General features: G+C 39.6%; 2 protein-coding genes across 3 annotated transcripts in view; both read right to left on the bottom strand.

Annotated features, from left to right (window-relative positions):
- Positions 1–116, bottom strand: part of si:dkey-54n8.4 (coiled-coil domain-containing protein 92) — an 11540-nt gene extending 11424 nt beyond the window's left edge. The window contains exon 1 of the mRNA XM_031297334.2: positions 1–116. This exon is cut by the window's left edge and continues 414 nt beyond it. The gene's annotated coding sequence lies outside the window, so the exon portion shown is untranslated.
- A 1381-nt stretch (positions 117–1497) lies between these two features.
- The window catches only part of tlcd2 (TLC domain containing 2), a 31003-nt gene continuing 15000 nt past the window's right edge, over positions 1498–17500 (bottom strand). The window contains exons 4-7 of one of the 2 annotated variants that reach the window (XM_036001315.1): positions 6799–7179; positions 6677–6740; positions 3062–4542; positions 1498–2524 (exon numbers count right to left, since the gene is read on the bottom strand). In XM_036001315.1, the coding sequence (XP_035857208.1) occupies positions 6799–7179 (381 nt within the window). In that variant the 3' untranslated portion in view covers positions 1498–2524; positions 3062–4542; positions 6677–6740. Of the gene's footprint in view, positions 2525–3061; positions 4543–6676; positions 7180–17500 lie in introns of both variants that reach the window. The other variant, XM_036001314.1, reaches the window with a different exon arrangement.

The raw sequence follows: 17500 nt of genomic DNA on the forward strand, positions 1-17500 counted from the left end.
CTGTGAGGCTGAGCTGGGCAATGATGAAAACAAGCCACCGTGAGCAGAACACGAGAACATCGTACGACAGAGTCAGCAGGACAGCTGATTGGAGGGACCAGCCCAAATCAGCTGTGCGCGTAAAAGGGCGCGTGGGAGTACCATAGACCGTATAAGTCTCTGGGGAGTGCAAAGGAAAATGCTGTTTATGGGGGGAATAAAAACAAACAAACTTGAACCATTTTTAAATTCCACTTGCTGTAAATCAGTCAAATTGTTTATTTTGGTACATCTTGATTTATGATTTCTGCATCATGGACAGAGACAACCCAGGCTGCTGCAGTGGTTCTCAACCTGCGGGCCGCGGACCTCCTGGGGGCGTCTCAGGAGTTCCTCTGTTTTAATTCACAAGGGAAAATCCTTTGAAGAAGTGCAAGTTAGAATATCATACTGAAAATATTAAATTAGAAGTTAAGTAAAGAAGTAAAATGTATCTAGCATCCATAGTGGCACGTTCAAAGTTTAATTTATATAATAAAAACTTGTTTATATGGGATAAAGGAACCCTTTAAACAGCATACAACTAACAAACTAGAACTTACATTAAATCTAAATTTCATAGTTAAATGTATTTCAATATCAAAAGTAGAAGAATGAATAATTCCACTGCAAATCTTTTTCCATTGTTTCAGATGAGTGCTCTACAACTGGGGCTGCTATTTAATTTGACAATATTATATCTTTAATATATATAATATATTTATAATCTATCAATATCTGACAAGGATTTTAAACAGTGCTAAAGGTTGCACATGTTTGCCCAAAGAGAGAAATACAATATGTTTTGCTGATGTACTGTGTTAAATACTTCAAAAGTGTTGCACTTGGTGGCAGTTCTGCACAAAATTGGTAACGTGGCAATGTAGAACATAACTAAGTATATTTACTCAAGTACTACCAGATCACTTTAATTTATGCTATTTTATGCTTCTACTCTACTACATTTATGAGGCGCGTATTTATATACGCTTTGCTCCACACTATCCAACAGCTATAGTAACCAGTTAGTTACAAATAAAATCTATGATGAGCTTATATTATATAAAATATAGCAATATTACATAAAATTAGCTCCTCCTGGACCAGCTACAACATTTGAATTCTTACATTTTAGTGTAATAGTAATAAAAACATTAGAATAATATAGCTCTGACAGGGGCTATTAAACCTGCATAATATTCAAACACATTCAGCTGATAATGCATCTTTTACTTCAGTCAAATCTTGATTGTACGAATTAAGTTTTACATTGCAGCATTACTACTTTTACCTAATTGTTCTGACTATTTCTCACATCACAGCTATGTATTATTCATAAGTAGAACTGTATCTTGACCTAATTGACCCAAGTACTCTGGACTGCTTATCTTACTACTTACGTATTAATCCCAAAATCTGCAGTACAGCTGTCAGACAATAGTAAAAATACCTCTGTGTGTCATTGAAAGAAAAACACAGTTGTTCTTTTGATCTTTATTTTCACATTAAGCAAATGTTAATATATAAACATAATTTTGAGTTTTGATTACAAAACAATCTTCCAAAACATGAAATAATAAAACTTCTATTTACACTTGAAGGCATAATTCTGTTAAATGTGACAGTTTGATGCTCCGAGAAAGCAGATGATTTTGCTTTTACGACCTCAGTTGGGGTCGGTTCCTTCAGTATTCCATGATTTTCCCCTTAATGAAGGGTTTTTGAGTCTTTGACATGCTGCACAGTGTCAGTAGTCTTCACTGTTGTTTTGAATTTCATTTTTTCATAGTTAACAATAGACAATATTTCACCAACCCCCACAAAAAAAGGAAACCTATAAATGAACAAGCAAGGATGTAAAACTGATATTACTGTACGTGTTGGTTGTGATAAAGGAGCTGGTATTTCCTCATTCTGTGAGATCAATGCAGTTAGCCACCACATTTACTGTGTATGTTGAAAAATGTGAGGCAGTGTGGCAACTTGACTTTGCAGCTTTCCTTGTGTCCACTACCCATAAATATAGAATAACCCTGTGGCCTCAGGACAATCATAGTTTGAAGCCATATATATATATAGCAAAAAGAGCAGGACACGGCAACATAATGTATAATTCCAATAACATAACATCCTTATACAACACAATCACAAATATGTAAGCTTACTTGTTAGAAAGAACTTCAATTGTCATCACTACAACCACAAAGTCAATATGCACTAAAAAATGTAAAGAATTGGAGAGAAAAAAAAGCAAATCTACATTCACAATAAAAATTCAAAGGAGTTACTAATGATCCTAAAATTGGGGAATCAGCCACGACAACAATAAAACCAAATTTAACAGTCTCCCTCCCAAACAGTGCCGTTTCTTTAGTGCAGTGATGTCTTGATTTTAATGTGGACAAAGAGTTTCAGTTTGCACAATTTGTGTCTTATGTTTCAGAATAGTATGTTCGTGTCTACTCTCACTGTGTTTGTAATGTGCTTCGACAGCCAGTATCAAGGGCTTAAAGGTTCCATGGCATGAAAATTTCACTTTATGAGGTTTTTTAACATTAATGTGAGTTCCCCCAGCCTGCCTATGGTCCCCCAGTGGCTAGAAATGGTGATAAATGTAAACCAAGCCCTGGGTATCCTGCTCTGCCTTTGAGAAAATTAAGGCTCAGATGGGCCGATCTGGAATCTCCTCCTTATGACGTCATAAGGGGCAAAGTTACCTCCCCTTTCTTTGCTTTGCCTGCCCAGAGAATTTGGCCCGCCCATGAGAAAGAGAGAGACATCATGGCTTGAAAACAAGCGAAGCATGGCAGTTGGTCAAGGCCACACCCCCACCCTCCACCTTGCCCCCCCTCTCTCCTCCTCAATAGCATTTAAAGCTACAGACACAGAAATGGCACATCCTAAGTAAAGCTCATTGTGGGACTGGCTCTAGCGGCTGTAATTCTGCACCAAGGCTGAATTTCGGGAAAGAGACTTCAGATACAGTATTAGGGGACCACTAAGGCCTATATAAAAGCATCCAAAAAGCAGCATGTCATAGGACCTTTAAACACTTTGAAGCTGAGAGGACTAGGAGCTTCCCCTTGTCGACATTTGGTAATGTAAATATAAGACCACGACATACGCAATTATATCAGCTTCACTATACATGTATTTTTAATAACAGGGACATTCATTGAACATTGTGTTCATTTTATCTTTAGTCTATAACTTCTTTGTAGTACAAATAAATTACAAATCTACACAATTTTATCCCAAGAGGTATGATTATACACAAAAAGCAACAACTTAACAAACATTGATAGCACCAATTATTTTCATGGCATATAAGGACAGTAATGCTATGATGTGAGTGGTAAAAGTAGTCAGCCTTGGAGCAGCCGTGTGTATAACAGTTTGCTGTATTCACAGATCTCAGACCTGTTTGTTTCTCTGTATCTCCCGGTGGAAATTAAAAAGCAGAGCTCTACAAAGATGTTAAGAAATAAAGACATCTCTAGTGTTCTAGTCAGTGATGAGATTACTGAGGTGTTGTTGAGGAGTGTGCTGTCCTCCAAAGGCCAAATGAAGAATAACAACTTCTTCAGCTCCTACTGCAGACTATAAACCATCACGGACCACAGAAAGAAAACATGAATGCCAGTTTGTACTGCAGCAATATCTATATCTATGTCAATTAGCTTGTTTTGTGTTCCTGTTATTTCACAGGTTCCGAGTTTCTGACAAATACAGCAGCCAGCTGAGCTGTCTGACAACCTCTGTCATTGACTGCTGCTGGCCACTGATGTCACTGGTGATGGCTTGCAATTCATGAATAGGCTTTGGATTTTCTGTTGTTCCTGCAATATCTACCATCACAACGACCAGTGCCATTTGCCAATCAGATCTGAGTGGAACAAGCTGATTTAAGAATTATATTTACAATGAATGTAAAGCCTGTTATGATGGAGCTTGTGTAAGAGTGAGGCAAAGAATTGATACAACCCTTTTGAGGTAGCACGCAGTTTTTAGTTGAGATTTGTTAAAGAAAAAAAGATATAATCACCTCTGCAGTGGTCGTGTTAAACAACAAGAGGGATTTGATTCCGTTACGTGAGATTTTATATAACCCACAACGGTTTAATATAATATATATAAATAAAAAGATTATTCTTAAGATATTTTTTACATGTTTCCTATGTTTTCTATGGAAATATGTATAAGTTATAAGAGGTTTCATTACCGTAAGCTACATTTATAACAGATTTAGCTGAAACACCCTGTGGGAAATAAGGCGCTTGGTGTCATTTTACAAGGCCTTCCATTGTTCATATGAGAAATCCTCCATCTACTATTAGTGAGCCACTAATGGCACTTTAGGATGATGGGACCACACACAAGCCTAAAGTTAAAACCACAACATAATGTGACATGTCTGTGTGTGATCTGTTTTTGATGTAAGGCTAGTTGATTACAACTTGTATTCATGTACCTGTACAGTATGAGAGATAAAAAAAGATCTCTTCATCTCCCAGCTTTGAGTATATTACACTAGGGGTGGCACGGTTCATGAAAAAACATCCAAACCGTTTGGTCCGCTTGTCTCGGTTCGGAGCGTGTGTGCGCTGCACGGTTCAACGCATGCGCAATGTAGCCTCGTGCCCGTCAGGTGCCCGTATGTGACCTCAGACAGTGTGTTTCCCTTTCGCGCGAAAGAAGAGGTGTGGACAAGTTACCAACAAAACGTACAGCGAAAGTCCTGCCAACCTGTATACATTTTAACATCAATGTACGCTGCGTTTTTTCACTCTAAGCCGCTGAAGTGGCTGCCGTTTCAATCCTGTCGGCTCTCTGCAGCGGGCGGGGCTGCTCAGTTCCCCCCGCGACTGACGCGCGCACACACACAAACACACACACAAACACACGGTGGATGCAGGAAAAAACAGAGATGAGACGTACAGGATGACCTAAATTGAGGACAGCTACGCTCCAAAGTTAAAGCAAAGCCCGTCTACGGAAAGCCGTTCCACTCCCTATTAAGCCCCATTGTACCTACTTTGGTTGCAGTTCCACCAGAGTTCCACTGGGGGTGATCACGGTCCAGTGCAAAATGAATGGGACCCTATGGAGCTAGACGGCTAAATTTGTCTCTTTCGCCTGATTGTCGTTGAGAAATCTCAGATTTGATTGTAGTTTTTGCAAGTTCAACATGGATTATAGGTCAAAAGTAGAATGAACGAGTACTTATGCCCTTTCGATTTGTTACAGGTTGAGTCGTTGTTGCCCATAACACGCTAGCATTCTGCTAATGAATGCTGATTGGTCAGTGAAGGACTGATTACGATCGGAGATCCCGCTTGACGACATCCGAAGCAGAACCAGAATGCCAGAGTGAATATTTCGGCGTGGTCTTTAAAACATTAACAAACCTCTTTCTAGCACGTGTATTGACAGGGAGAGTCTAATCTGTCAGCTGTGTTGTCGATGCCTCGAGAGAAAAAAGGAAGCGACTCAGAGCTTGCCGTAAAGCAGAATCTCTGGCCGTATATGTGTATGACGTCATTGACATTTTAAAAGGCTTTTTAAAACAAAAAAGCCACTTTAAAAAAATCTAACACCCAGCAGTGTGTATTTTCTTAGCCTCCCCTTTCAAATGCAACATTCAAATTACTAGACAAAAAATTATATCCTGAGAAAAGTGGATTTTGAGGGGTATAGCTCCATAGAGTCCCATTCATTCTGCACTGGCCTGTGAGCGCCCCCTATTTGGAACTCTGGTGGAACTGCAACCAGTTCAGAAGCCGGAAGTAACGAGAGAGTGGAACTTCTTCCCATATTAGAAATTCTTTGGTTAAAGTCCAATAAGTACTTTATCAAACCGTATGAATGTGTGTCCCAGCCCAGGCCAGGATAGGAAATAAACTATGTAACAATGTAAAGATCAACAAGCCATTGACAGACATGTTCAAATTTGATTTATTCATAAATTATTATTTTTTGTCTTAAATCCACCAGCCATTTTCATATTATACCAACATTTGCAGCATCCTGAGGCTTTTTGGTAAGGTTACTAAGAAAAGTCTTAGTAATTTTATTCTCCCCAAAACAAGTTTCCTTTTTATTTTTAAAGAACTATACAAAAGAAAATTGCAACTTTTTTTATGTACAACGTATTCTGACTTATTCAAAAGACGGAGCTTTAAGAGTTCCTCTCTTTTTCTTTTAAAGGATACACTTTTTGTAAGAGCTACACTGAAGTTAGTTATTTCAATTGATATTCTGTAATATTTCAATCTTCGTGTGCTAAAAAGGCACATAAGTTCCTGTTGATGGCAATACACATTCTCTGTTTTTTGCCAAATAAATGAAAAGCTTGTTGAAATCATCAATGTCTTACTTGCTGTATCAAAATCTCACCTAGCTTTCCTCAGAGACGGTCCCAATAATGTGTTTAAAGTCAAGTCAAATTCAGTTTGTACATGATTACATGATATAACTATATTTTAATACTGTATCCTACATTGTGGATAATTAAGCTAAATATCATATGCTGAAGTATATTTCTGGAGTGTTAAAGATTAAAAGAAAAAATAACAAGAACCGTACAGAACCGAAAACCGTGACCCTAAAACCGTGATACGAACCGAACCGTGGGTTTTGTGAACCGTGCCACCCCTATATTACACACAAGCAAAACGGTACCAAATCTCAGCCACAGGTCGTTAACATAAAGTAACGAGTTTGTTTATGAATTATGAATTTGTGGTTCAGCGAATTTGTGTCCCTTCATCTCCCTCCTTTCTACATCTCCTTCTCTTTCTTGCTCTCCCGAGTGCTGCTCTTCAAAAAGTCACTCCTGAGTAGGCGACAAAACAGGATAATATTCATGGCTGTCATGATGGCCATACCCACGCTGCCCAGTGTGTAGGCCAGGAGGGGCACGTTGTCCCTGTTGAGCACCAGCCAGCGGGTCATCCAGGCCAGCGTGTTGATACGGAACACCACGTATGTGCCCAGGTTGATGATGCTGTTGACCCGGTACAGCGTGCCTGTGGCATTGCTGGCCATTCGCAGCAATTGCCTGAGGTGGAGGAACACTGAGTTTATCTCTACCAGCAGAGCCACCACAGCAAAGCCCACGTAGCGGCAAGTCAGCACAGAGAGGCCGAAACAGGTGATCACCTACAGAAGAAGGCGGTGAGAAAGAAGACAAGGAAGAAGAAGGTCACAATCAGAGCATACAAATACAATATTTTCAATATGATACTGATACTGGGCGGACTATGAGACAAGACCCCTGGGCACAGAAATGCACGGGGTGCCTGTGGCTCAGAGGTCAAGTGGGTCGACCCTCAACCGCAAGATTGGTAGTTTGATCCCAGGCTCCTCTGGCCACACGTCAAAGTGTCCCTGAGCAAGACACTGAACCCCAAGTTGCTCCCTGGACGATGTAAGTGGCTGTCCACTGCTCCTAATGCTTAGGATGGATTAAATGCAGATGGAATTTCACTACATTGTACTGTACGATTGTATGTGACGAATAATATAAGGTTATTCCTTCTTCTTTAAAGGCCCCACCATCTCTCAGTAAGACAAAGACTTTGTGATGCTTTTGCCTCTTTTTTGTTTTTTTACCACTTTGTAGTCATTTTGCATCTCTTCGTGGCCGGTTTGTGTCTCTTCAAGGGATATTTTGCAGGTGAAGGCCAGGGGGGAACTGACACTTTGGACCCCTGTCTGTTTAGTAATCCATCCATGATAATGGAGTGGTTAAGATATCACCTATACCACAATAAAATGCAGGGATGCGCCGATCTGGTGTTTTGAAGCTGACAAATATGAACTAATATTTTCCTTCCCAATTCCAATGATGCCAATATGTATTAAAAGTCTAGATAAAGTACACAACTGTTTAAGCTTTAAGACATGTCTATGTTCAGGTTGTGTTTCAAAGACTACGGTACTTGCTACTTTGACAAGTGGATAAAGTGACAAATAATCTTATCTAATATCTTTAAATTAAGGGGATTGCTTTATATTTAGTCAAAGCAGTGGTCAAGCGAACTTAATTATAATAATTGTTCAGATTAGATTCATTTTCAACTGGCTTCTTGTGCTGATGTACTGTAAAGTACATTGAGTAAAGTATTTTACTCAATGACCAGGTGGAAGGACACCACCCCAATGACTCATTTCTGCTGAGCAGTTCTTATGAAAGTGTGTGGTAACTAACAAAAAATATCCACAAGATGGCAGCAGCATCCCTCAAAACCAGTATGAAACCGGTAAACACAGGCAACTCAACAAATCTTGTCTGCTGACCTTACACTGAAAAGTCAGGGGAAAGGATTACCGACAATATCTGGTATGTTGTGACAAAAGTGAAAGCTGCCGTCTAATACCTTCACAACAGCTGTGTTGCAGATGTAATTTTGGATGACAGAAATGTGTTTATACCAAAACAGGCTGTTCAGCCAACTCTCCACAGGAGCCAGCACCCATTCTGACACCACCACATTCACCAGCTTCATTCACACTTGGAGCACACTTGTATAGTGTAGTAGGAGGACAAACCGTGTCCAGTCAGATCGCACTTTAGTTTCTGGCTTGTTACCACCTAAACTGCCATGTTTATAAATCAAGAGTGGATTGTGGTAGACAGTGAAGGAGAGATAGTAGTAGAAGAACACTACAAGTAGAAAGCATTCCAAAGCAAGCTATGTCATTAGTCAGCTCATGGGATACACTGTGGTGTGAGAGAACAGCCTTTACCATCAGTCAAGGCTCAGCTGGAGAAGCATCTTGTGTTTGTCCATGTGAGTCTCATATGAGGTCACAGGATGCCCTCTCTAATGCAGTAAACAGTCATACGATGCATTGTAGTGAAGAAAGGGACATGTGAGGAAAGTCAGCAAAAATTATCCCTCACTGACCCTTATATTCACTTCCTGCAAGTTCACATAGTTGTAATGAGTTGTTAGTTTTGGCAGCATTTCTTGTTAAAGGGATGGTTTGGAGTAATTTCACCCTAGGGTCCTTTGCACCATAACCTCGAGCCAAACAACCGCCCATAAGCTGTTTTCCCTTGGTCTAACATTGGGTGAATTAGCGCTATCAGCCGAATGGCTTAGTGCAGGCGCTAATGGAACCAACTGTGTATCTTGTAAATTACCCCACTAATAATGCCCGGAATGGTACCAAACTTCTACAGTAGTACAAATAGGTTCTGTACTCATAAAACGAGGCATTAGAAAGTTTGTAAGTACACCAGGAGTTTATTTAAACAGCACTTGCCTGATGGCTTCTACTCTCTGCTGCTAGCTAGCTCTCCGATTCTCCTCCATTAGTTGTAGCTCCTCGTCCGTGTATTCAGGCTTGAATAGGTATGGGCAACCTTCGAAATTGAGCCACTCATCGTCACATTCGATGTTAACCTCAAACTTTGCCATTTCGTTGATCTCTTCTTCTGTTCTCTCGCTTCTTGCTCCTTCTTCACTACTTTACTGGTAGGCTCTTCCGGCAATAGATATCGTGCTCTGTGCGGATCTCCGGTAAAGTAGGAGCAAGAAGCGAGAGAACAGAAGAGATCAATGAAATGGCAGAGTTTGAGGTTAACGTCGAACGCGACAATGAGTGGCTCAATTTCGAAGGTTGCCCGTACCTATTCGAGCCTGAATACATGGACGGGGAGCTACAACTAATGGAGGAGAATCGGAGAGCTAGCTAGCAAGCAGCGCTAGCAGCAGAGAGTAGAAGCCATCAGGCAAGTGCTATTTAAATAAACTCCTGGTGTACTTACAAACTTTCCAATGCCCTCGTTTTTTATGAGTGTATATTGTACTACCGTAGAAGTTTGGTACCATTCTGGGCATTTGTTTTCAAGATATCCTGTCATGGACTAAAGTGTTAACAGGGAAACTCTGACCTGTAAATTGTGCTATGGGTCATTAAAATGTATACAAATAATCCTCTGGGAAAGATCATAACCTGGACCAAAGTGTTGCACAGACAGACAGACATCTCCATCTTCAGGACCCATTGCTATCTGGGGAAAAACAGTGAATTATGTAGCTGAACACTAAAAACAGTGATTTGAGGATTGGCTCCTACTCACACAAACACCCCAAATAATCACAGCCAAAATCGAAGTCCTCACCTGTTGTCAGGTTATAATGACAGTGATGAGGAACAATGTCAGTCAACAATTACAATGACGACAATGAAAGCACACCGCATTTAGCACCACAAACTGCCTGCCTCATCAAAGTCAGCGTGTTGGTAGGACGGACACACACACACACACACACACACATACACGGTGGTCATTGTCCTGAGACATTTCACTGTGGTCATAACACATCAAAGTCACAGAGGCAGGCAACAACAAATGAATCAACTAACTAAACTGGTAACCAGTGTTTAGTGGTACACGTTTCGTGATCATTGAAGTTAATGATTATCCATTGGACTGGTAAGCAACTATCTCTCATATGTTTGTTCTACACCTTGATGGCTTTGGTTCCATAAAACGGCTAAAATAAAGTCAATAAAGGTGACTATGATGAATCAGTTTATTTTTACACAGGTTACTTGGTTTTTATTTAGCTAAAATCAGAGTACAGATGGACTAGCAGGCAACTGCTTAATTTTACTCCAACTATGAAATTTGTATTACTTTTTTAAGCACCCTATCATTCCACCTTAAATCACCATCACCATCAGTATCTGTGCTGGACACAAATTAAAGGCGGTCCTTTAACCTTTGTTTTGTTTTTTAGTTAGACTGAAATGAGAGCCAGAACTCTTTATTAACACACAGTATCGACTAGACAGATTAAATTCCTTACACAACACAAACTAAAAAAAAAAAAAAAAAAAAATCACACACACTGAAATACAGCCACAATACATGCAGTAAAAGTGGTGTGCGCGTTATAAAATCATCCATACATGTTGGTTCAAACCTACAGCAAAGACAGGACCCTAATCTGTTACCCTGAACATGCGAAAACAAGACCATAACCTCTATAAGTACCCACATAAACACACGCACGCACACTCTCATCTCAAGTCTAATCTGATCTGGGAAGGTCAAACAAACCCTTATACAATGCTAAAATAAGATGATGAAGACAAACCCAGTAACAAAGACTGTTTGTTACTTCATTATGTTGTAAAGGAATTGGAATTATATCAAATTTCCATTACATTTGGAGACCCTTCTCGAGGTTTCTTAATTTAAAAACTGAATCTCTTTTTGTTCCTCCTGCATGTGTATCTAGTTTTATTGAGGTAAACGCTCTTTTATGGCGATTTTCTATCAGCCAATGACCGTTACGCGCTACGTACTGTAATCTCGGAACACTGATAGCACAACGGCTATCCCTAGAGAGGGAGACCACAGTAAATACCATACTAGGTCATCATCAGGTCATCAACAGCCACATATGGTTCAACAGCCAACCAGCTGCACTCTCTGAGCATAGATGAGGCCTCTGTTAGTCATCCATTAAGGACATGGGCCAACAACTCACACACCCTGTACTGCTGTCAGCACCGCGAGCTGAGAGGGAATCCCAATAATCCCCCACCAGCACCCCTGGATCCATCTGATGATTAGAATGATTCAGCATTTGCTGGTTTACCTGGATAAACTCTGCTGAAGCTTGGCTTTCACATACAGCAGCCCAGACACTACTGTCCAACTTTAGTGGACAAACAGGAACACGCATCAGTGCTAGCAGGATTTTAACCACAATGGCAGAATATTAATACAGATTTAATAACAAATATGAATAACTTTATTTTTTATAGCACTTTTAAAAAAAAAAAAACTACAAAGAAATCAGAATACTCAGACATTATAACAACAGAAAGCCAAACAAAAGAACGATAAAATGAATTATAAATAAATACAAATAAAAGCAATAAAAAGACATCACATAAAAGCAAGTCTAAAACAATGTAGGGGTACTACTACTTCAAATACATTCAAAGTTATCTTAGTTAATTCCAAATTACATTATTAGGTGTATTTATTTTTTAAATTAATGAAAGAGCCAGTTTTGTAGTGTGGGAGTAGTTTTGAAGTATGAAATACAATGTATAGCTCCAAAATTTGAGAGCGATATGACTGAAAGCACTAGAACAGCTTGTTTCGCCAACTTCTTTTTCCAAGGTTAAGAATGAACTTTCAATCAATTTCTTAACAAACATGGAAGTTATTAAAACGCAAAATCTGACAAATGGGGAAAATTCATCTTCGGAGAAAAAACTCATACAATCAAAAGCTCCAAAACAGTTACTAAAGGACCTTATGGTGTGCTTGTTTTGCCAAGTGCCGTTTCCACAAAGGAACTTTCAATCTTGACTCCTAAATATATAAATTGGAAAACAGTCTCATACAGCCTGGTCTCAATGGGCTCAACAACCTATTGTTACAGACAGTGAGGTGGGTGGTGCTTAGGTTTAAATGGGACGGAAGAGGAGAGAAGTAGTTTTATTTATTTATTCATAACCTTTAAACTGCACTTAAATACATTAACCTACTGTTTATAGCCACCTAGATAAAATCCAAGCAAAGGGCTGAAAACAAGGCGGTATGGGTGTTTGTTACATACATTTTTCCCTGTGGGCTCAATTAGATGATCTCTACACCCTGGTGAGGGACCTCCTCCTCCCACTTTTAGATGGGAACACTGGGTGCAAAGATAGTAGGCAAATGCTGTAAAAGGTGGTTTGATATGGATGGACATAGTGAAAGCTGTTTAGAAAAAAAGAGGCTCTGGCATGGGGGAAAAAAACGTCATCCCTAACCCTGACTTTTAACCTATAAAGTAAACAACCACTCTAACCACAGGTTCAACCAACAATTGGGATAAAGTTCACAAGATAAGAGAGTTTGTGTCAAGATGGCAGGTATTGGCAAATGTTTGTGCTTTTGGATTAAGTCACTATAGGCAATCTGTATTTAAAAAGGCATGCTGAAAGGAAAGTATAAGTTAAATAAAGTTGATAAAAAAAAAAAAATATATGTTTAGCCTCAAACAGGATTGCAAAGAAAGAGAACACATGAGAAGCAAAGTGGCTGCTGCTTACTATGTTAAGGTACCAGCCAAGGTAATGAGCTGCACCTTTTTAAATAGTATATCATTATATAGCTTTCTTGTCTTCACTGTTTTAATTTCCAAGGGTGATGTTTGCTGTTATTTGCTTGTTTAAGTATTCTGTAAACATTTCATGAAAGAATGTAGCAAATTTCCATCTGCACATAAAATTAAAAATTGAGGAAAACTGGTCATCAGTTTATTGGTCATCGGTGTAGTAATACTATATATAAAACATGCTTCTCTGGGCTGCATGTAGGCGAACATGCACATGGTAGTTTAGAAACGCTTGTGTGGCTGTTTCTTTTTTACTTGTACAAACAACTTGTGTTTCTGGTAAAAGCATAAATCCATCTTTAGTTGAGCTCTTAGCAATGGAGTACAGGTCACGGCTAGTTCTGCCATATACTGTATAGGGGTGGAGGTCTGAATGTGTGAGTATCATTATTACAGTATGTGTCCATCTCACTCTGCCTGCAGGATTTAAAGCAGACACAAAAAGGTTATTAAAGGATTTCCATGTCAAACCAGTTTATCTGCCTACAGCTGATAACTTGCCGCGATGGCTCAGTTAAAGGAGAATTTCAAGTTCAGTACCAGCGCAGCATGTTTTTGTTGTTTTGTTTTGTTTTTACAATGGATTATAAAAAGCGAGCGTTAAATGATAATGGAACCGTGTGAGAAAAAAAGACAAAAGGATTGTTAGGAGGGTAGGGAAGGTCTTTAACACAGAAGATTCATTAGAGTTCGACACAGTCTATACCAGTTTGTGTATGTGCATTGGTGAGATATGTTTAATAACTGCACACCACCAAGACAGTTTTGATGCCAATAAGAGCATATCCACACCCATATTTGTTAAGTGATGAATAAATGTATTCCAAACATATCACTTACTATGCCTTGTGACTGTACTGCCTGTGTGTTTATGGTGTGTGTGTATGTGTGAGTGTGTGTGTGTGTCAGAAAGTGTATACTGTAAGAGCCAAACCACCAAAGACAACGTCAGCAGCAGCTTTTCTGAGGTAATTTAAGCATTAGAAAAAAGCAAACCACAAACATTTAAGATATCTCACCCTCAGCACTCTGACACATGGAAAAGAGCGTCCATCGTCACATTCCATCAAAGCTTGTATTCAGGTTCTTAACCAGCGCTTGAACTGGAATAAAGAGGTGTGAGTACTGTCAACCTGCAGCCTGCATATGAAGCCATTATAGGGAAGGGGTGCTTTAGATACAACAGATAAAATATGTAAAATACAAAGTACACTAATCAAAATATATTATACTTCAGCATTACTTATCAGTTCCAATTACTGGCTCCAGTTTTGGTTTGTAAAAATTGTTGCGCTGCTTATTTGATTGTCCAATAAATGGCATCTAGGACACTTCTCTTTCAATTACAGCAAAGTGTCAATCAGCCGTTAAAGGCAAAATGCTCCACAGGACCGACATTGGCCTTCCAAATATAAGCAGGCTATTTAGACATCTATTTTCTGACAGAGGTTTGTGCAAAACTGGACACTAAATTAGGTTTAATTTTATAACATTTTATTATTATGCAATATTTACAAAAGTTCAGTATACCATATTGTTTCTTTAAATGCTACTTCAAAGCTTTCTCCCTCTAACAGGAACAAAGTGTTGTGTTGGGGAAATAATGAATACGGCCTTTAAAGTTCAATGAGCCATGACCACAACACACCACCAATTTATGTCACAATGATTACGAAGTTTCCTAAAAATTGATTATTGGACAGGCATAGGAAGGTGATAGGAAATGGCCAAGTGAAGTTGATGGAAAGAAAACTAATAGGAAGCTTTATTTGTAAGCCATCTGGTGATAGGCAGACCAGCTGTGGGGTGATGAGCAGGTGGGAGGGTCTTACAAAGCTCCAAGTCTCTGAGAGGAAATAGAGGGAATGTTGGAAACATGAGACACACGCACACACAGTTCAAAGTATACACACACACACACACACACACACACGAGTACTGTGGGGATGGTGATCATAATTTTTATCATGCGACCTGCGTTATCTTCCATCAGCTGACAGCGGCACAGCAGTCCAATTCAGCGCCCCGCTGTCACAAACATCTGGTCAGAAATTCAACATATGTGCCCAAACACAATTATTTAGGGCAAATATGATCAGGTAGCATTGCGTTGGAATTCATTTGTAAGTGTACTGTATGTGTGCTATGCCAAGTACAGGCTGAAAGTCTCTCTTCATCTTCATCACTTCAGGGTGAGGAAATGGGTGCACCTTGGTGGATTTGTAGTATTCAGGCACAGGGTGTGAAGGGAAAAGCAGCAGTTTGCATTGCCTTAAGAATACTGTATATCTCAGCCATTAACTCACTTCTCAGTGGCCAAGGAAAGATTCTGAATGCTCTTAACGCTCATTAGGACCAGGAAGCACTGAATGCTCTTGAGATCCGATAATATTCCCGAATGTTCACTTTCACTGTTTGTTTTTTTATCTTTGACTGCAGAGCAAATTAGAAATAAAAACATATTCCTTAACAAATGAAACAATGGCACTAATCATATTCCCCCATTGCAACATAATTTTGCTTCCAAAATGAAGTATTAAATGCATATCCTTAAGGAATAGTTCAGCATTTTGGGAGACGCGCCTATTGGCTCTGTTTTCCCTAGTTTGTACTAAGCTAAGCTAAACAGCTGCTGGATCCATATTTACCTCATACAGATATGAGAGTGGAAACAATCTTTCCTTTTTTTTTAGCAATCATAGCATACAATATACAACATTGATTTTTAATTTATAGCACTATTATAGCAAGGGTTTCTGGTGAGATGTGAGATACAAACAAAGGAAACCTATGACAATTACTGTTGATATCTCAGGTTGGCTGTGAAACATAAAAAAAACTCCACTTACTACTAACATTCAATGTGAGGTTGTTCCTGCGCTGTACTCTCACATGCTTGCACACCCGCCTACGCTGCTTGTGGAATCATACGCAAGTACTCTGGTATTCCCACTGTAGCTGGATCTCAGCCAAGTGTGTTCTCTATCTAGCTTTTTTATGCTGTGGTTCTTGGCCATTAGGTGTGCCGCTCAGGATGAATAATTGCACAGTTCCTACTTTGACCGCACCTTGCTTTTTCAACAATGATTATAAGCTTACCAAGTGTCAACTCCCTTTGTTTTCTGAACCTGCTGATGGATGGATGCCTCTACAAACATTCCTGGTCGTTATGCAGATTGCAAACAAATACAACATCCTTTTCTGGGGAACTCTGCCTTTCTATCCTCTAGCCTCTTCGGGAAAACATGACACATGTGTATGAGTAACACAATTGCTCTTTTCTGCTGTCTACCTGTAGGCTGAATACAGTGCAATACTGGTTTATTCCCACTAGCCTGCTCTGTTGAGGATGGATGGCACCTGCATCTGAATGGCTTATTTCTACCTCACACTGATAACTTGAATGTCTTTACCCTTGATGAGCACTGTGATGGAATTAACACCAAATTCACACATATATGCTGACAACTGTTTTACTATCCAAAAACATCAGTTTTGTTTTTTAAATTATCCACTATTCCCAAGATGTACCTTCCTCACTTTCAATTCCAAACCAATGCTACTGGTTTTCTTCTTCGGTTTTTACGGTCACAACAGGCGTTAATTATTTAAGATATTTCTCAACAGTGTGCGGTTTGAATGGACCTGCATTCTACACGCTTTCTCACTCTCAAACGCACCTGATAATGACTCTTGATCTCGATTTATATATTTGCTGCTGTGTAATTACATCATGTCAGCAAATATTTACCCGACTTCTGAAAACAGATCATACACACACATCCTGAAAGTTGACAGCAATTTTCAGGCTTCTAATAGTCCACTGTGACTGCTTTTTAGTGCCTCACAGCAGCATTTCTGTGGTTGATCAAGAGACAAGAAGCTGCATCCATCAATCTGTGGGTTTTGTTTTGTTTGTTGCCTTTGCATTAGATGAGTGTGAACTAATGGACGAGGAAATTCCTCAATGTCAGACAGTCATACCATGAGGGCAACAAAAAAACAACCCAAAAACGAGAAGAAAAAAATACTACCAGAGCAAGGAGGCTCTCATTGGTTTGTAGCCATGTGAGAGGGTGGTACAAGCTGCAGAGAGTGGGTGGACAAGGGGGGATGGGGGAGATGTTTGGAGTTCATACTCAAGATAGGGGGGTTGAGAACAAGGCAGTGTGTGTGTGATATATGGAGTGGAGGTGCAGCACAGAAATGTTTAAGGGGGTGAACACATTTGCAGAGGCCCTCTCAGGAAGCAGGAGGTTTACGGCATGTGTGTCTCTCTCTTGGGAGCCTGAGGTTTATGTGGAGACTGTCCTCCTCCACCTCAGGATATACACAGAATG

Source organism: Sander lucioperca, chromosome 5, assembly GCF_008315115.2.
Source record: "Sander lucioperca isolate FBNREF2018 chromosome 5, SLUC_FBN_1.2, whole genome shotgun sequence".
Lineage (NCBI taxonomy): Eukaryota > Metazoa > Chordata > Actinopteri > Perciformes > Percidae > Sander > Sander lucioperca.